General features: G+C 38.1%; 1 protein-coding gene across 1 annotated transcript; it reads right to left on the reverse strand.

The window, feature by feature from the left end:
• Positions 1 to 235: 235 nt before the first annotated feature.
• On the reverse strand, positions 236 to 19,515 carry opn8c (opsin 8, group member c). The gene is made up of 4 exons (XM_056445330.1): positions 19,350 to 19,515; positions 14,149 to 14,430; positions 5,359 to 5,690; positions 236 to 843 (listed from the first exon to the last, which is right to left on the reverse strand). Exons 1-4 carry the CDS (start codon positions 19,468 to 19,470, stop codon positions 382 to 384), a joined length of 1,197 nt encoding a protein of 398 aa, XP_056301305.1. The 5' UTR covers positions 19,471 to 19,515; the 3' UTR covers positions 236 to 381.
• Between the last annotated feature and the right edge of the window lie 1,584 nt (positions 19,516 to 21,099).

Here is a 21,099-nt window from a genome sequence, read left to right on the forward strand (position 1 = left end):
AGGGCAGCCCTGCCGGAGCCCAACATTCACTGGAAACACATAATCTGACAACGTGCTTACTTCATACAGTATACACACTGTGTGCATAATTAGACATTTTGTGCTGTCCGTAACTGTACTTTTGCAGATGCGGGTCAGTTTAGGACCGTGATCTTTTCACACTGCAAATCTGATATTGGCCACATTTATAACAACAATGTAAACAGCTATAAACACGCTAAATTGGGCCAACAAGCTCTGACTTTAACTCGACGAGAGGTGACATGTGGAAAACACCAAACCAACTAGCCTGACATTGACCGACAAAGCCCAACGGCCAACCATTTGCTTCGTGTGTCCTGGCCCTTAGACTTAGAGTTTTGTACAGTAAATACACAAATCTTAGGTTGAGGTTGGTAAAAACTGGCAGTCAACTCTCTGCTCACCATTGCTGGGTGTCACTTCTACCTTGGAGACCCAGCAGATCATCTGACTATAGAGACCTGGGTTTTGGTCACTATGGTCTCTAAGCAGGTTAGAGGACCTACTAGCACGAGCCACTGCCTGCTCCTGTAGTTGGATCTGGATCGGATGAACACCATTGTCTGTGTACACTCCAACACGGTTGAGGGCAAGTTTCGGGAACAGTGAGAACAGAAGGTTTCGCAGCTCCTGTCTAAAAGCTTTATTGAAGTAAAAGTAAATGAATGGGTTGTAGACATGGGAGCTTTTGGCAAAAAGTGCAGGGAAGATGAAGCCTTCTGGTGCCATATACTGAGCGTCTTTGTGAAAGATAAATAGGAAGGAAACAATGGCGTAGGGAGCCCAGGCAAGGATAAAGCCAAAGCTTATGCAGAAAAACATCTGTTGAATATAAAGAGAACAAGTTCAAATCATCTTGATAAAATTTACTAATTAAAAAGCATTGCTAATATACAATATAGACCCTGTGATTCCCAGATCCCCCATCCATGTTCCTTGAGCTCCCCCCAAAACTGCACATTTTGATTGTATCCTTGAGCAAACAAACTTATTCAGGTCATCAGCTCATTAGTAGGGTCAAAATTATGGTCAGATTTTTTCTCAAATAACAAACAGGGGGGAGGGGTGTTTGGGGGTGAGGTCTCTGAATAAAGGCCCATCCGCACCGGGACACCTATTGATCATGTTTTCCATCAATTTTTAACGCCTCATGACTAAATAAAGGGCGCCAATGTGATCGTGCACGCCAACACGCATCAGCGAAAGCGTCAGTTTTTAATAAATACCTCATGCTCGTTTTTTTTGTTTTGACACACTGCATAAAAACCTTCTCCACCAATCAGATTGGTACTTTTGTTCACATGCACAGAGCTGCTGAAGTTACAGTAAACAGCACTTGGAGGTGCACAAGTGCAAAACTGTCAATGCGAGCGCACATTGAAGAAGATGCCCAGAGGCGATATGAACGTGGAGCTGCTTATTGCACTGGTGAACAATAATCACTTCTTCATCACTAGAGCTGGAGCTGCTACTTGAACCATCTATAACAACAAGCGTGTCAAATTTCTGTCTTCTTCTTCTGTGCTACAAGCAGGTGTCAGAAGCTTAAAGTTATGTAGCGCCATCTTACGTCAAGGAGTGATTTTGCATACTCTTCTGCTCGACACCAGTGAAAATCGATTGGGTTTGAATCCGGAAAAACGCCTCGAAAAGCGCTGACGATAAACACAAATGAAAAGCGTCCCGGTGTGTGTGAGCCTTAACACTGTTGAGAACCGGGTTAGGATGCAGCGGGTTTTGGGTGACCACTGCGATCGGGTACTGTACTGAAGTTGAAAACCCGGGGGTGTTTACAGACTGTACCAAAAAAAGGGGGTGGTGAAGTTACGGGAGTTTTCCGGGAGAAATAACAAAACGGGATGGTTGCGGGAGATTGGTCTGAAATACGGGAGACTCCTGGAAAAAACGGGAGTGTTGGCAGGTATGGCTTAGTTCCTTATTTATCAACTATTCCAGCACATGTTTTACACAGCGGATGCCCTTCCAGCTGCAACCCAGTACTGGGAAACATCCTTACACACTCATTAACACACATACACTACGGCCAATTTAGTTTTTATTCAATTCTCCTATACCACATGTTTTTGGACTGTGGTGGAAACTGGAGCACCCAGAGGAAAACCACACCAACACGGGGAAAACATACACACTCAGGGCCCAGTCGGGACTCGAACCAGCGACCTTCTTGCTGTGAGGTGACAGTGCTAACCACTGAGCCACTGTGTCGCTCTAAACGGCAATTGTTCTCATTAACATGTTTTTCATAATTAGCACCAAAACTCTACAACAGTTTTTCTAGCAGTGTTTGGGAGACAAACTAGGTTAATTCATGCACAAGTTGCACAAGAATGTGTCTTAGATGTGCATGTGTACTCGAGGAAACGTACAAGAGATCAGTATCAGCTGCGGAGGTGCAAAAGATTATGGAAAGTGTAATCCAGGTAAATGGTATTGGTGTAGTATGGAGTGTCACCTAATGGAATTTCGTGGCACTCCAGTTGGAAACCATGACACTTTCGCTGTCCAGTTTGATTTAGATTTGTTTCTTCTTTTGTTTTCTGTGATGTTCGTAAAAAATATATGAAGAGTTCAAGTGCAGAACTAAACTCCTCTAAATCCATCAGACCTATTTTCTTGTAAATGAGCATTTTCTATAAGCCTCCTATTATTAGGTTTAGAAGTTTAATGTTAGATGTAATGATAAGGTTATTAGCTAGTAAATAAAATACCTTTTTTCAAAAATGTCACTTTAGACAATTCTTTGGTTTTTAACAAGGTAGATTTTGTTATGCATCAAAACCAGCTAAATCCACCAGTGCTTTTTATGCAAAACCCTCTAAATCCACCTATTGGAACAAGACATTGTATTTAGTTGAAAATCACTAAAGATGCAATTAGAAATTATTTTACCAATCATAAAACACATTACACAAAGCACCTAAAATAAATAAAATTAAATATATAATCTGTCAAGTAAGTGGCGGTTCATTCCGCTGTGATAAGGAAAAAAGCAGAAGGAAAATGAATGAATGAAATCTGTCAAGTAAGCGCATTAATCAATAACATTAAAACTGACATTAATTAAATCTTAACAATCTGTTGTCATTTCTGATATTTGATATTTAGATTTAATGTACGTAGAGCAATGTAAACATTGCAAAGATGGTAAACTAAGCTTGGTAGTTTCAAATAATGTAGTGTAAAAACATTGTGAAACATCAACATCTGTGCATTGTCCATTAATTTAAAAAGCTTATCAGACGTTTAGGTATGAAGTAATATCAATAATGTATAGTTTTATACATTATATTTATCTTTTAAAAAATAGCTGAAATTAGCAAATAAAACACAAGGTAGGCCTACTGGGCAAAAAGGGGATGCCTCTTAGACAATTTTAGTAGCTGTCCTCGTGGGATAAAAGAATGGCATCTTAACTGTCTCTCGTAAAACGCAGTTGCCGTTTAATGTATAGTAAATCAGACTCATTCAAAGCAGCGTCGCTGCGCAAAAAAAATCATTATGAATGCATGCTACACTTCCGACTGTACAGTGTGTTTTCTTTTTATTATAATGCAGAGTTTTGAGGTAAGGGACGTTTTCATTTGCTATTCACAGACAGTCAGACAGGCTCATGCAATTTATCAAACTTCATCTTTTAAAATCGAAAGCGGAATGAAACACTCTTCTTATAAAAGCCACGGCGTGTCAGCGTGCTGCTACATTGAAAACATATTATTCAATTCGCACCTTCTGATTGGTTCTCGGGATATAGCGGCTTTTGCTGTCAAAGGCAAGTGGCATTTAGCAGCTTTTGCAAACAAACTGTTATTTCTGAATGGGCTGGAGCTGCGATTTAGATGACTAGAAGCAAATCTATTTGTTGCTGGTGTACTACGTGCCTAAAGCATTCACTCAATTTTTGGCAGAAGTGGCATTTAGCGGCTATTGCATCTGAACTCTTCATATATTAATTCGACTGTGGTTTAAGCAAAGATTGGCTTTGAAACTAAAGTAAAACACAACAAAAACACTTAGGTAAGGGTGACAGTTAAAATGTTTGTTGCAACGCTCTTAATGAAATCCCTTACCACAAGCAACCGGGCCCTGGTTTCAAAATGGCATTTGGACATATTTCTTGCACAGACAAAAACAAGCAACAATGTCTGTCAAACCAAGTTAAAGAAGCTTTACTACACTACCTGACAAAAGTCTTGCCGCCTATCCAAGTTTTAGGAACAACACATAATAATAACTTGACTTCTAGTTGATCATTGGGTATCAGAAGTGGCTTATATGAAAGGCAAAGGTTACACTAGATTACACTTATTTTACCAAAATAAAATATGATCATGCCTTGATTTTTAATCATTTAATTAGGACAGTAAGGTCTGACTTTGCTTAGACAAAAGTCTTGCACTTAACAGAAATAAAGTACAGTATAGAATATAAAGTCATGCTGCAGTGGAAAAATAATTAATATTGTGTATGACTCCCATGAGCTTGGTGGACTGCATCCATACATCTCTGCAATGACTCGAATAAGTTATTAATAAAGTCATCTGGAATGACAAAGAAAGCGTTCTTGCAGGACTCCCAGAGTTCATCAAGATCCTTTGGATTTATTTTCAATGCCTCCTCCTTCATCTTACCCCAGACACGCTTAATAATGTTCATGTCTGGTGACTGGGCTGGCCAATTCTGGAGCACCTTGACCTTCTTTGCTTTCAGGAACTTTGATGTGGAGACTGAAGTATGAGAAGGAGCGCTATCCTGCTGAAGAATTTGCCCTCTCCTGTGGTTTGTAATGTAATGGGCAGCACAAATGTCTTAATACCTTAGATTGTTGATGTTGCCACCCACTCTGCAGATCTCTCGCAAGCCCCCATACTGAATGTAACCCCAAACCATGATTTTTCCTTCCCCAAACATGACAGATTTCTGTGGGAATCTTGGGTCCATGCGGGTTCCAATAGGTCTTCTGCAGTATTTGTGATGATTGGGATGCAGTTCAACAGATGATTCATCAGAAAAATCGACCTTCTGCCACTTAAGCTATTAATTTGTTGCTCTTAACTGGGATCGATGACTTTTGTCAGGTAGTGTAGATTAAAGAACTCTGTATCATTACCATTAAGCAGTACTCAGAGCTTAATGTGATAAATATTAAAGCAGTGTCCTAATGGGAACACTAATTAAAAATTATTAAAAATAATTAATAACTCAAACAAATTGCATGTTGTATCACATTTATTTGCATAAGTGTTCCACTTATGCAAATAAAACTTATGTGTTCAAATTTACTGTAAGTTTCTGAATACTTAATTTGAAGTATCTTACCACAGAGAGGTGCTTTTCTGCACGACGGAGGTTGCAGTGAATGCCTCTAGCGGAAAGTGTGCGAGAAAAGCGATAGATCTTCAGCAAGATTTTGCACTGTGAGACCATGATAAGCAGGACAGGAAGAAGCACGAAGCAGGTGAAGGAGCAGATCACATAAACAGCGTCTTTCATGGATGTATGGTAACGGCGCCAGGCTATGGTGCAAGAGATGCCATATGGTTCAGGCACATACTCGCCCCATCCGAACAACGGGAAGGACGACCAAACAGCAGCAATTACCCATGTGGCCACACAAACCATACGGATGTTGACTCCTTCTAGCCAGATAGCTAGAGAAACAGAGAAGTACATTTTGATAAAATGTCTTATGTTGAACAGGTATATTTTAGCCATAGTAACTGATACATTGCAAGAGTCAAAATTATTGATTTTTCTTTTATGCGAAAAACTGTGAGCACTTCATTTATACGATTTTATCTGTATTTAGATTTGTTTGAACCCTCAGATTCCACATTTTCACACAGTTGTATTTTGGCTCGATATTGTACTTTTATTACAGGCTATAGACCTTTTTCTTGGCTTGTGCATGGAGGGTGCCATAGTGACCAGCATATTCCGGTATAATATTTAGAACTTCCGTTTACAGCGTTTACAACAGGTTATTTGCGATCCGATAATGATTAATTTCAATAGTCTTTTGAGTGGATTACGGAGTGATTTTATGACACACAACTTTGAAAGGTGTGTGTTTAAGTCAACACAGGCTCATTGTGAAAACGTAGCCCTGCGGACGTTTCTGGAGACAGCGAATTACGTAGCTGGAGGTACGTATGGCTGCATTTTATTTTTTTAAACGAACGCTACAGGGCGGTGTGACGCCATTCCTTTTCGCGCTTACCAGCTGACCACTTACCTCCGTATGGACGGCATTCTGGCTGCAAACAGTTTGTCCCATTAGCGCGCCACTTACGTCGGCGGACTTGACACGCAGAGAGGAGTTGACTACGAAAACGGGGGTTTGATTCTGGTGAGGAGTGGTTCCAGAAAGTAGGTAAGACAAAAACAGAATCCAAAAAATAAAACAAACAAGTGAATAGCAGGGTGAGAATGTGTTAAACAAAATCAGACGAGGGCTTTTATTTTTTTGGATTGCTTTTAAAACGTGTTGGTTGGGTTTAGGGAAGATTCTCCTAGTTCACATGTCTGTCATCAGAAATACAGTGAGTGTGTGTTTCCGACCTGTCAGCTGTGAACTCAGCGGCTATTCAATGCCCACATACACACTAATGCAATACTTCACTGCATTATAGAGCAAACCGGATTACTGGCATGAAACGTAACAGGTAAGTCATGCAATTTACAAAAATGACCAATAAAAGTCCGTTACTGATACTCTGCTGGCTGATTTGCATGTTGATTTTAATCAGGAGACATTCATGTTTCATTAATTTAGTTTGTGTTGTGTAGTGTTTACCACGGTTTGTGTTTGTCTGTCATTTCAAAACGCCACTTTATTTTCACTTTGTGACATTTATTCAATCAATGTGTTAGTGGGACAGTACAGGCTACGTGTGTGTGTCAAACATTATGGTGAATAAATTAATACATTTGTTTGGGTTGCTTATATATTTGAAAGGAAGAGAAAATGTTGACTTTAGTGATGACGAGGCTTCATTCAAACGCCACAAGATGCCGTCTGAGGGAAAAATACCCCACAGCAGTTGTTTTCCATCCTATTAGAAAGCATTTTTTAAAATGATCAGTCCAGGAGGTGGTGCTGATTGACAACAGTATTAGTTTATAAGACGTTAAAAGCATATAAAATGGATTAAAACTATCGTTTCAAGGCTGTACAAATGTGATGCGCATCAGCTCCCGACCGGAAGTTCTTAGCATTCTCCTTTCGCATACACGCAAAGAATAATGGGTAATTTTGTGTTTTAAGAAAAAGGTCTATACATCAATGGAAACTTATTTAATCAGCTTCCGGGTGATGCATAAATCTTATTGATCAGTTTTGTGGTCTGGGCTTACAAATGCTCTAATGAATTTATTTACAAAAGTCAAAAAGTTATGTATTTTGTCAACCCAGGCTCATTCTGATTATGAACCACTATATGCGTTTCTAGAGAGAACAAAATACGTCCCAGGAGCTACGTTTTTTTGCAGTTCTTGTTTTAACAAATCCACCAGAGGCTGCTGTGTATGCTTTTCGGTTGTCAAATTTCTCTCGCGAGTTCCATTCGCACCTGCTCTTCTCATGCAAATCCACCAGAATCCGCTGCCGACTGACTGACCAACGTCCAATCCTCCCACCCTCCCTCTTCCCTAAACCCAACCAATAGTGTTTCAAAAAGCACCGATTGAAAAAGAAAAGCCCTCGTCTGATTTTCATGACATTTTACCACATTCTCACCCTGTTATTTACTTGTTTATTTTATTTTTTAGCTCTTGTCTTGTCTTACCTGCTTTCTGGAACCGTTCTTCACCTCGAACCCTGTTGTCATGGTCAACTTGTCTCTGCTTCCGCCGATGTACATGGCGAGCTACTGGGCGAACTGGTAACAGCAGGAAAGCTGTCCATTCGGAGGTAAGCGGTGAGCTGGTAAACGCAGAAAGGAATGGTGTCATACCACCCCCTAGCTTTCGTTTTAAAGGCGAAATGCAGCCATACATAGCTCTGGCTACATAATTCACGATGTCCAGAAGTCTATATAGGAGTATGTTTTCAGAATGAGCCTGTTGTATTTTGTTGTGAAAAAGCTATAAAAAAGCTACATCCATAGTGACTTAAAGGTTTAGTTCCCGCCAAAATGAAAATTATTAACGTATATATAATTTTTTTGTGATGCATTTAGCGCCACCAGCTGAACAGGACTGTGTTTTCTTTATCTCTCTTCAATTCTGCATTTATTTGAGTAGGGTGAAGCTGCAGGCCGGGAGACCCAACCGCATGGTCAGACCTGCACGCTCACACCAGCACTTTCAGACCTATCATTTTCTCAGACATTGCCACATGCTGTTGAGTCAGTTGAAGCTGGAGACCAACATCACGCGCAGACAAGCACTTTTGAGACAGTCCTCGCTGCAGTCCGCTGCTTGATGACGTAATGGACGATCAACTACACCTACCCCTACTCTAAACCCAACCATCACAGCATGGGCGTTACCTTAAGGCTGGTTTATACTTCTGCATCGAGTGATCGCCGTGACCCATTGCGCCTGCCTTGCGCGTAGTCGTGCATTTATACTTCTGTGTGCTGTTTGTGTTGCTTTGCAATGACACTAGTTGGCAGTAGGTGTTTATGTTCCTCTGTGTCGAGTTTCTTTGCAAGTTTTTTTGTTTTTTCTATAGCTAAAACTCGCTCATTCAGAGGCGGGGACTGGCGGACGTGTAACGACTTTGATCATAAGGTAAACACAAAAGAAAAGTTTCCATCTGGAGCTCCTTCATGAGACTCCACACTTGTAAACACTCGTTCCATCTGGCTTGCGGCTCTCAGCACCACCCATGCTCCTCGCCACTACCAAACAAACCAATCACAGAGCTTGCACTGTATGCATCATTGCGATATGTAGTTACATTTTTTGAGAAGTGTGCGTCAGCGTCTGCGTCAGCCATTGCGAGGGCTATGCGACTGCCAGAAGGCTACGCCAGACCATAAGCGTGCGCTTAATGCAGAAGTATAAATCAACCTTTAGTGGGCAGTGCAATGTCCACAAAGTATTGGACCTGGTGCATCGTGATTATCCATCGTCATCGTGATTACAGACTGCAGCAAGGACTTCTTGGCACTTTCTAGCAAGTAGCAACATCGGACCCATGACCCTAACCGTTACTGATAGGTCTTGAAGTGCTGGTGTGAGCGTGTAGATCTGAGCGTGCAGTTGGGTCTCCTGGCCTGCAGCTTCATAACGTTGATTTATTTCAGCTGTGCATGCACTTAACTTAAGAGATTTGTAAAAATGCACTCCAGTACAGTTGATGGCGCTAAATGCATCAAAATGTGCCCCAAAGGAGGAGAAAGAACCATCTATTGGTGGAAGTTAGATAAAGTACTTTATAAAAAATATCCATATGAGATTCATGTTTTTTGTTTGTTTGTTTTGTTGCTACCTCATGCTTTTGAATAGGGTATATGCACACGCACTTTTAGTTTCAGTCAGCCAGCCCCAAGGCTTCTGGTTGATTGTCATCCTATACAAAATAGCCTGATTTAGGATCTGATTTCTTTAAAAAAACAGCGATCTTTACTGCCTGTAAGATACGATATAAAGTGGGTATCAGACCAAACAAGAAGAACTGCATTAAATTATATTTTTCTGCACCATGTCTTTAAAATATGGAAAATAATTTTACCCCAGTATTGTCAATGGAATTTCTGTGCTAGCTAATGACGGGCCTTTCATTTCTTTTTACGCTTTAACAACCAAATGGATGCTTAAGTCTATTAAACTGATTATGTTTGAATTACATTACAACATTGATACTGTAAAAGACACGTTATGAAATTGAAAATAGTCACATAAATCTTTCACCGGAAGTTCATCATTGGCTGAAAAACACTAGCTGTGCATATAGCCCATTACATAATGGGAACTAGTACTGCATTCCTCCTATAATTTTTGACGTTGAAAAGTTATTTATTGACATTTTTATAATTTATAATGATATATTGTTTCACGGTACAAAATATGATAATACACTAGTACTTTTTCTGCCATTTTACAGACATATTTTTAAAATAAATTATTCCTGATTTAATCTGTTGAAGTCAGAATTATTAGCCCCCCTGTTTATTTTTTCCCCAATTTCTGTTTAGCGGAGAGAAGATTTTTTTCTACATATTTCTAAACATAATAGTTTTAATAACTCATTTCTAATAACTGATTCATTTTATCTTTAACATGATGACAGTAAATAATATTTGACTACATATGTTTCAAGACACTTCTATACAGCTTAAAGTGGCATTTAAAGGCTTAACTAGGTTAATTAGGTTAACTAGGCAGGTTAGGGTAATTAGGCAAGTTATTGTATAAGGATGGTTTGTTTTGTAGACTATCGACAAAAAAAGGTAGCTTAAAGAGGCTAATAATTTTGACCTTAAAATGGTTCATAAAAAAATTAAAATTGCTTTTATTCTAGCCAAAATAAAGCAAATAAGACTTTCTCCACAAAAAAAATATTATCAGACATACTGTGAAAATTCCTTGCTCTGTTAAACATTATTTGGGAAATATTTAAAAAAGAAAAAAAATTAAAAGGGGGGCTAATAATTCTGACTTCAACTGTATATCGTTTCAAATATACTAAAATGTCAATAACAGTCACTTTGTTAAACTGCAGAGTAGGGTTGTCGCGATACCAAGTAGTATTGCGATACTATAATTCATAACTCAAATCTATAAAATATAGAAAATTGTCAGAAATACTATATTTTATGTTATAATAGGTCTACTTGAATTGAATTCATAATTACCTTATTATTAAAAAAGTGTATTTGCACATCACTTCACCTAAACTATTTTGTAGATAACGGACTGACAAAAAAATACATTAAAATAAAGATACAAATTATACCGAACGAAATTCATTACAAAAAGAGTATTTTTTCAATAAAATTGGGCTATATGAAGTGGCCAAAAACAGTTTCAATGTTTCCTCTTGCTCTTTTGGGTTTTTCATCTATTGCTTTTTTCCCACTATTTTCACTTTGTGAGTCGTTCTTTTTAAAAGATTGTCGTAGTTGTTGTAGCTAATAAATCATATTAACAGCAACAGAAATGAACTGATTCAGATGTGCGTTCGAACTGAAATGTCAGAAAACGTGCAAAAGGCTACCATAAAAGGCGCCAATTCTACCGTTTTCCAACCTTAAAGGGCTCCACAGACTATTTAAATAAAATGGTTTATTGTTGCACATTGTTGAGCATTTTAGTGACTTTTCCACTTGCAACATTATGTAATGTAGATAGACCGTTAATGATGATACTACAGTTTGAAAAAATACAGTATTTTGGAGCCATAGTATCACCACACTACCATAGTACAGGTAAACCGTGCAGCCCTACTGTACAGCTACAATATTAACACCTAAAGTCGGCAGAGGAGAGATCAAGGTCCCATAATGCAATCTGTAGATAAACAGAAAACCCTTGTCAATCACAAAATACGGAAACTGTTGTAACACATATTAACCCTTTAATTCAGGGAGAACATCATATAGATCTCCAACAGATCATATTGATCAATCCCTAAATACACTGAGTCACTGCCATGTGTACGGCTGATTGGATGACTTGCATTATAAAGCAGTTAAACATATGTACCTGATCAATAGTCGATAAGTGTACACTTAATAAGCGCAATATCAATGATTTAAGTGAAAGATTTTAATAATTTGGTGTGTTGCCTCTACTTTATACACAGCAGGACTTAATCTACATGAACTCATGCTCTCTATTAAAGAAAAAATATATTTTACTATTCTCAACGTACAGCTGAAGAATTATTAGCCCCCTGTTTATTTTTTTCCCCAATTTCTGTTAGGTGGAGAGAAGATTTTTTCAACATATTTCTAAACATAATAGTTTTAATAACTCATTTCTAATAACTGATTTATTTTATTTGCCATGATGACAGTAAATAATATTTTACTAGATATTTTTCGGCCGACGCGGTGGCGCAGTAGGTAGTGCTGTCGCCACACAGTGAGAAGGTTGCTGGTTCGAGCCTCGGCTTGGTCAGTTGGCATTTCTGTGTGGAGTTTGCATGTTCTCCCCGCGTTTGCGTGGGTTTCCTCCGGGTGCTCCGGTTTCCCCCACAGTCCAAAGACATGCAGTATAGGTGAATTGGGTAGGCTAAATTGTCCATAGTGTATGAGTGGGACTGAGTGTATATGGGTGTTTCCCAGAGAAAAACATATGCTGGATAAGTTCTGTAGACTATCGAAAAATATATAACTTAAAGGGGTTAATAATTTTGACCTCAAAATCGTTTTTTAAAAATTAAAAACTGCTTTTATTCTAGTCGAAATAAAGCAAATAAGACTTTCTCCAGAAGAAAAAATATTATCAGACATACTGTGAAAATTTCCTTGCTCTGTTAAACATCATTTGGAAAATATTTGAAAAAGAAGAAAAAAATTCAAAGGGGGCTAATAATTATGACTTCAACTATATATAATTATACTCCTCACAAATCTCTTATTTAGAATAATATTTTCTATTGGAAGCTTTACAATATTAAATTTGTGCATTAGTCACTACTGAAGCCAAATCTGGAGCTAATTAACTCAAAAAAACTTATGATATCGGTCCAAAATTAGTACACCCAAATGTATATCTTAGGGGGGAATATTAAATTAAAAAGAGACACAAAAAATTGTATATAATTTTATTGAAATTTTGTAGCTTGTAATATTTTTTTGCAATATTTCATGAGTTTAAATGTATTATCTTTCTATTTATAAAGCTGTTCGATGACTAAAATATAATTTTAATAAATATATCCGTTTAATACATCTGTTTTGTTCAAATGCAACCACATATATTACCTATATTCACTGAGAAATGGATAAAAATATTCATTTTCAAAAGGGGCTGTACTTATTTATGTTGAGCATTGTTATTTCTGCTTGAAGTCATCCAAACGAGAGTAAGGCATATTTCATGAGTGACATAAATTCAGAACAATTTGAATTAGATGAATGAGCAACTTAAAGGCGCGACACAGTGGCTCAGTGGTTAGCACTGTCACCTCACTGCAAGAAGGTCAAGTCCCGGCTGGGCCAGTTGGCGTTTCTGTGTGGGATAGGTGAATTGAATAAACTAAATAGGCAGTAGTGTATGATTGTGAATGCGAGAGTGTATGGGTGTTTCCTAGTACTGGATTGCAGCTGCAAGGGCATCCACTGCGTGAAAAATATGCTGGAGAAAGTTGGTGGTTCATTCCGCTGTGGCGACCCCTGATAAATAAAGGGACTGAGCCTAAGGAAAATGTATAAGTATCTTAAAGATATTGTTCACCCAAAAATGAAATTTCTGTCATCATTTATTCATCATTTATTCCCCCCTGTGTTCCGAACCTGTTTGAGTTGACACTAAGTCTAACACAAAGGAAGAGATACTGAAGAATGTTCATTATATAGTATTTTTTGTGTCTACTATGGAAGTCAGTGGCTACTTTTTCCTCCACATTATTCAGAATATCTTGTCTTGTGTTCAACAGAAGAAATAAATTCTCTCTTGAGTGTGAGTAAATGTGTAGAAAGTGCCGTTTTTGGGTGAACTATCCCTTAAAGCAATATTTCTCAACCACGTTCCTGGAGGACCACCAGCTCTGCACATTTACCATGTCTCCTTAACCAACACACCTGATTCAGATCATCAGCTCATTAGCAGAGACTGAAAGACCTGTAATGATTGTGACAGACAAAGGAGACATCCAAAACATGCAGTGCTGGTGGTCCTCCAGGAATGTGGTTGAGAAACACTGCCTGAAAGTGAGATATTTAAAATTAAATGCCCAAGTTTAAAAAAAGATATGTATTCAAAATCTGAGCCTAAACACTTACCTTAGCAGAGCTTTCTCAATTTCTTTATAGTGCGTGTGTCTCTTTCTCTCTGTGCAATATCATTCCTTTGTTTACATTTATTCAAAATCCCCCAATTTATATTCATAGACCTCAGCATAAGAAAAATCAAAGGTCAAAGAGATTTTAAAGACATTGAATAATGTTAAAGACACAAAATAAACTTTACTCTCTTTACTGAGACTCTTACCATAACAAGTCTTGATGTAGCGAATGACGCTGATGGCGGCAATGGTGAACATGCCACACAGGCCAAAGATGTAGCAGCCCAGACCATAATACACACAGGTGATGTGACGTCCCAGCCATACGTGGCTAAAAGACGACAGGATGGACAGTGGGTAGAAGCAGATGCAGCAAAGAAAGTCAACCACCGCCAAATTGACACACAACAGTTCTGAACCGGCGATCTTCTTCCTGCGGCGATACGAAATTACCAACACGACTCCATTCCCCAGAACTGACAGTATCACTGGAACAGCAAACAGACAAGAGGGTTAGGGGTGTCCTGATCAGTGTTTTTTTTTGGCCTTGACTCCCAGTCAATTGATTTTGACATCAATAACATCAATTTTATATATATACAAATACAATCAGCACCTCAACTTAAAATACCCGCCAAACATGTAAACATTCATTCATTCGTTCATTTTCTGCGGGTCGCGGGGGCAGCAGTCTTAGGGGAGAACCCCAGACTTCCCTCTCCCCAGACACTTATTTCAGCTCCTCAGGGGGATCCCGAGGTGTTCCCAGATCAGCCAAGAGACATAGTCCCTCCAGCGTGTCCTGGGTCTTCCCCGAGGCCTCCTCCTCGTGGGACATGCCTGGAACACCTCCCTAGGTAGGCGTCCAGGAGGCATCCGAAATAGATGCCCGAGCCACCTCAGCTGACTTCTCTCGATGTGGAGGAGCAGCAGCTCTACTCCGAGCTGCTCCCGGGTGTCAGAGCTCCTCACCCTATCCATAAGAGTGCGCCCTGCCACCCTTCGAAGGAATCTCATTTCGGCCGCTTGTATCCGAGATCTTGTATTTTCAGTCATGATCCAAAGCTCATGACCATAGGTGAGAGTAGGAACATTGATTGACCGGTAAATCGAGAGCTTTGCCTTTCGGCTCAGCTCCTTCTTCTCCACAACAGACCGATACATCGACCGCATTACTGCTGCCACTGCACCAATACGCTTGTCAATCTCACGTTTCATCCTTCCCTCAGGTGGAGGAGTTTAAGTATCTCTGGGTTTTGTTCTCGACTGAGGGAAGGCATGTAAACAAAAAAAAATAAATAAAAGTGCACCAGTGGGAGACTATTTCCCCTGCATCCAACAAGTTAATTATGCTTTAATATTGTTGATATTGTTTTGTTGTTGTTGTTGTTTACCATCTCTCATTAGATTTGACATGCTTTATGTAGGGTTCAAATATGAAGGAATTTATGTATCATCAGTAACCATTAAGTTTATGATCATTCACTTAAAAAATATAATTTTTTTATTTGGTTAAAAAATCACAACTGAATGCACAGGATGAGATCAGGATAATTTTGTTTTTTGGATCAAATAGATCCCAATCTGAGTTCAAAGTTTTAAATAAACTAAAGGACAGGTTTGATCCAAATCTAATGTAAGATTCATATGTAAGGTCCAATGGTAATTTACCATAATAAAGAAACTCAGGGTATCCTATGCACCCCGGATCACCCATTGTACTTTGTGTTTCAGCTGCTGCCAGAGTTCCTATTTGCAGGACAAATAGAATTAGAAATTCTTTCATAATGGTGGCCATTAGGTCAGTAAAATGAGTCCAGCGGGGAGGAAGATGCACCTAAAAAAAGGATGTATTGTTTGTTGTGTGGTAATATTTTGGTAATGTGTACTTCGCCTGTGTTACGGCACCTTGCTGCAATTTTAGTTTGCCTAAATGGGATAATAAAGTTGAGTCTGAGCCTGAGTCTGATCTGATTCAAAATCCCACTGGATTACTTTTTAAAAAACTGGGCCCAGTTGTGGCGGAGGAACTTTCTTATGGCCCGTTTCCACTGAGTGGTACGATACGGTACGGTTTGGTTTGGTACGCTTTTATGGCCATTTCCACTGTCAAAAAGCGTACCGAACCGTACCGTACCACTTTTTCGGCACCCTTTCGAAAGGGTACCAAACACGAGAAAGGGTACTAAAAGGCGGAGCTAGACACACAGCTGAATGCTATTGGTTTACAGAGATACGTCATTCGCTTGCGCAACAAGCCAGAATGAAAACAAAAAACCCGCCATGTTTAAAATACATGCACAGCCGATGAGCCGAGAGATTACAGCGGATTTATATATACATATAATAACGAGCCATGGTTGATCTGGGCTCAAAAAAAACCTTGTCATCATCTTGATCAACAGCCACAAAGCCAAGAAGAAGAGCAGATTTACCCTGTGCCCCAAAGTTTTTTACGAGCCAGTCTGAGGCGCGGGCGGTTTCGCTTTCTTGCTTGCGCTCGTCGCGCGTCTAAATCTGAAATAACAAACTTCTTGAGCTGATGATAATAACCTGTGCTTGATTATTGACGTGCTTTTGAAACCCGATCCTGTCAGACACTGACAAACGCGAGAGTGAAGCGCGGAAAAAAACAAGGGAGAAGCCGGAAAAAAGGAGCACATTATTTTTTAGCAAACATGAACAAACTGCCATGTATAACTAACTTATTATCTTCACTTTTTGGACTAACAAGAACTCAGAATGATGGAATTATTGTCTAACACAGGCTACATGTGCTGCTGAAGATTACAGACACAGATGAGAGGTTTACACTGACTTTAGGCTATGTTTTGGGTTGTTTTTTAACCTAAATACGGACGAAATGTCTGTTGTGTTGGTGTTGGTGTGTTCTTCTGTAGTTGATAACATATCGGAGACTGTAAGGGGCTGTATGTGTTTATATATGTTCATTTATTTAGTTATTTAATATAATTACAGACGTTACAGTAGGCTGTTTCGCACTGTCATTGATCTGCAGTTATAATCAACTCATGTTGATAGAAAAGTTAGTAATAAACATTTCTACACAAGTATTTATGTGTGTAAAGCATCTGTTTTGTGAGAAGTGCTTCTCATATGATATGTGAGCAACTTGTACAGCTTTATTGTAGAAATTTCCTCGAGCGAGAATGACGTCGACTGAAACTTTCTGTCATACACCACGCCCACCAAAAGGGTACCCTTGTTAGTGGAAACGCAAGCTTGATAAAGGTGACCCGTACCTAACCGTACCGTACCAGTCAGTGGAAATGAGCCATTAGCTTAGCATAAATCATTGAATAGGATTAGACAATCACTAGTTTCAGGACATTGCACAGTATTGTTCTTATTGTTATGGATTGGGCGTTTCTTGTTTGTTTGTTTTTTTTTGTTTTGGACTGTCTTTGGATTATTGATTGCTGCCTGCTCTGATCTGCTCTTTCTTAATATTATTTTGGATTGCCCCTGTGACACTGTGCTTTGACCCTGTTTGACCCTGCCTGCTACTCTATTTATACTACTAATAAAGCTGGATTAAGAACCTCTCCTCTGTTGTCACGCCCGATTCTTAACATTGTGTAAGAAATTTACTGCATTTAGCAGGTATACACTGCATTTTACTTCCCAGTGATGGGTTGCGGCTGGAAGGGCATCCGCTACGTAAAACATATGCTGGATAAGTTGGTGGTTCATTCCGCTGTGGCGACCCCTGATTAATAAAGGGACTAAGCTAAAAAAATTAATGAATGAATAAATGAATGCTGTATTTTATTTTTGATTTTGAAATAAAATTTAAAAAATGCCTTTTTGTTTGCAAAGGATTTGAGCTGCAAAAGAAAAGAAACAAGAAAAAACATACAAAGCAAAATTTCTCTGGCCCAGCTCTACACAATCAGCTTTTGGTTGGCCCACATGTCAGCGTGAATTACATGACTGGACCAAGTCTGGCTTCCAGACAAGGGCCAAACATGGACCAAGTCTGGCCCATGTTTGGTCATTGTCTGGAAGCCAGACTTTGTGTGTCACGACTGCAGTGAAATTGATAAACCCATGAAAAATTATGCTTTAGGTGCCTAAATATTGGTAATGGTTAGTATAATTTGTTAAATGATAATTTGGTTAATAAAATATATGTAATGTACGTTAAATGCAGTTCTTTTGCAACATACTGGAAAAAATATAATTAATTAATTCAAATATTTATATCTTGATTGTTTGCTAAATTATTCTGGCATTTCCTAGATTAAGACTTTGTGTATTAAACAAATTAATTTTTATGTATTTTAAATGTGGCTCAGGAAACTTACATGGCCCACATATCAATTTTTAACATCTGGGCCAAATACTACATTTGACATCTGGACCATGTCATGCCTGCGACCTCTGCCAAACCCGACCCATGTTTGGCCCATATGCTGTATGCCAGTGCCGAATGAATGCCTGCTGTGCCAGCTTTAAGCCAGTGTAGTTAACTCAAAATTTACTGAAAGTTAATTGTACTCATTTGAAAAGAGTTTTGAACTCAGTGTTGAAGGTAATGAGTTAATTAAATACCTCATTACTTCAACTTAAATGGAGTAAGTTTACAGTACTCATATAGATTTTTTGTTAACTCAAATGGTTTGTAGCAATCGGTTACCTCAAATGGTTTGAGTTGCCTTAACTTATTGGGTTTTACAGTACTCAGTTGGTTTAAGTTCTCATCATTTATTGGGTTTTATTGTGCTCAAATTGCTTCATTTACTCAAATGGAGTAAGTTCACAGTACTCATTAGGATTAGTTTTTTTGAACTTAAATGGTTTGTTGCAATCGGTTTCCTCAAATGTTTGAGTGACCTTAATTTTTTGAATTTTACAGTGCATTTTTACCCTGGGGTTGTTGATTTAATTATTAGTTTTTTTATTTCATCAGAATGGTATGGAACTTTTTTGGCATTTACTATCAGATATGAGTCGAAAGCTATGAATGGTCCTGAAAAAAATCCCATTTTGTAGTTCTTCATTGTTAATGAATAGGAAGCTGAAAACATATCATTTGGATTGAATTGTGGAAAAAAAATAGATATGCATTTTTTTTACAACAATAAACCTTTAATAACTTTTTAATTTCACCTCTTTAATTTTCACCTCTAATGTAATTTTTAATTTGTATATTTAAAAAACTTTTAGAAAGCACACCAGTGTGTGTTACAAAGCATTTAATATAGAAATTAAAACTGGAAATGACCTTTTCAGGGATTGCTACAGGTCATTAGCCTACTGTATAACAACATAATACCACAACATATGAAATAAAAATGCATTGAACTAAGAGTAATAAAACTTTTCCACATTAAAAGGACAAAATGAACGAGTGTAAGAGAGAAGTAAAAAAAATCACACTCACCAATTGTCATTATGATTAATCCAACCGCGATATCAACAGCTGGAGCAAGTTTTGAGGTGAAACTGTCAGCGATGGAGTTCCCTGTACGAAGCTCTTCATTTCTCGAATAGTTCGATAACATATCGAGTACACAAATATCACGTTTATAAAATAAAAAGCATGTAGGCTATAGTTGATTCCTGCTTCAAAAGAGAACTCATATGTGCAGCGACAAACCACGGCATCTCCTCCGGGCTCCCTTTCATCCATCAGTGAGCATCAGCCGGTGAGACTGCGCACTTTCTGCTGTCGTCGTATGTTTATGGAAGAGAAAAAACAATACAGCGGGAAAAAGAAGAGAACACTATCTTTTTTTTGTGTCATATTACTCTAAAAATCTATCTATCTATCTATCTATCTATCTATCTATCTATCTATCTATCTATCTATCTATCTGTCTATCTGTCTGTCTGTCTGTCTATTTATTTATTTATACAAATTTTATTTAATATAGATAAAATTACTTGGTCATTTGAATATACTCGTTATTTACAAGCAAGTATTTTTGTGTTTAAAAGAAGTCTAATAGACATCTAAACTAGACAACTAGGCTAAAACAAAGCTAAATTTGGGATGTCATTTGATAAAGATCTAAGAGACATCTAAGGATAGCCCAAAACTAGACTAGTCATCAAATTTAAAGTCTAATCTTTGTATTTGATGACTAGTCTAGATTTGGGATATTATTGAACGTCTATTAGATTTTCACTTACAGTCCAAATTTACACCTATTAGACACACTAAAGTGCTTGATGGGTTATTTATGTGTGTGTATGTGTGTGTAACACATTTATTGTTTATACTGTATTTTCTATTCATTTTGAATTAAAAAAAGAAATGACTTTTGTTTATAGAGAGGTTTTGAGCGTTGGAGAAAAAATCCTATTACAGTTCTGCCATTTTAACTCTCTTGCTGTTTATTTATGCATGTACAGTGTTTTAAACTGTTTTTTCCCAGCACTGAAGGTTGATCACTGAGCAAAACATGCCAGAGTAGTCGGCAGTGCATTGTTAGAGGTCAAATCCAGTGTCTTTGCACAAAACATGTAAATGAATAAATATGCACTAGATGTTGCATTAAGAGCAACTTTGCTCACTATATGCGCATTAAATAGCCTAGAAGATTATCTGCTGTCAGAGTGATGGGCTGTTTTTAATCTCAATCCATCCCTGCAAATGGCCATCGCATCATCAATGGGTTCTTCCCAATCCCTGCTTGAAGAAAATGGTAAAAAGATGTATGAAAGAAAATCTGATGAAATAATAACTGAATAAGTAAATGGGTTAAATTATTATATTCAACTATTATATATTAGTTATTATAAAATATAACTGAAACAACATCTTGTTTTATATATGTATAGACTCCAATGACAGGAAAAAATAATACAGGCATATGCACTTTTATTTATTAGTAGAGTCGAAGTACGTTTTCTCCTTTTTTTCAGTCGAGCATGGGTGGAATATAAATCACAAATGATGTACCGACAAAATCTAATAGAGATGAGAATGTCGGTTTGGAGATGGAGAAGGTCATGGCCAGATGAAGATGTGCAGCTGCATTACTTCCAGCAGAGGGATTCAACGCAATGAAATATAAGCAGCACACTGTGATTCATTCGTTGTTGTGTAAAAATACAGAAAGTGTGCAACTGTGTTTGGAATCTGTTTAGCTATTTTTAAACCTCTATCGTCGTTATTTAAACCTTTT

This window comes from Danio aesculapii, chromosome 20, assembly GCF_903798145.1.
Source record: "Danio aesculapii chromosome 20, fDanAes4.1, whole genome shotgun sequence".
Classification (NCBI taxonomy): domain Eukaryota; kingdom Metazoa; phylum Chordata; class Actinopteri; order Cypriniformes; family Danionidae; genus Danio; species Danio aesculapii.

Coding starts and splice junctions, on each gene's coding strand:
- opn8c (XM_056445330.1), bottom strand. CDS start 19,470: ATGTTATCGAACTATTCGAGAAATGAAGAGCTTCGTACAGGGAACTCC. Junction 14,431..19,349: donor ATTAATCATAATGACAATTG/GTGAGTGTGATT, acceptor TTGCTGTTCCAG/TGATACTGTCAGTTCTGGGG. Junction 844..5,358: donor CAGAAAAGCACCTCTCTGTG/GTAAGATACTTC, acceptor TATATTCAACAG/ATGTTTTTCTGCATAAGCTT.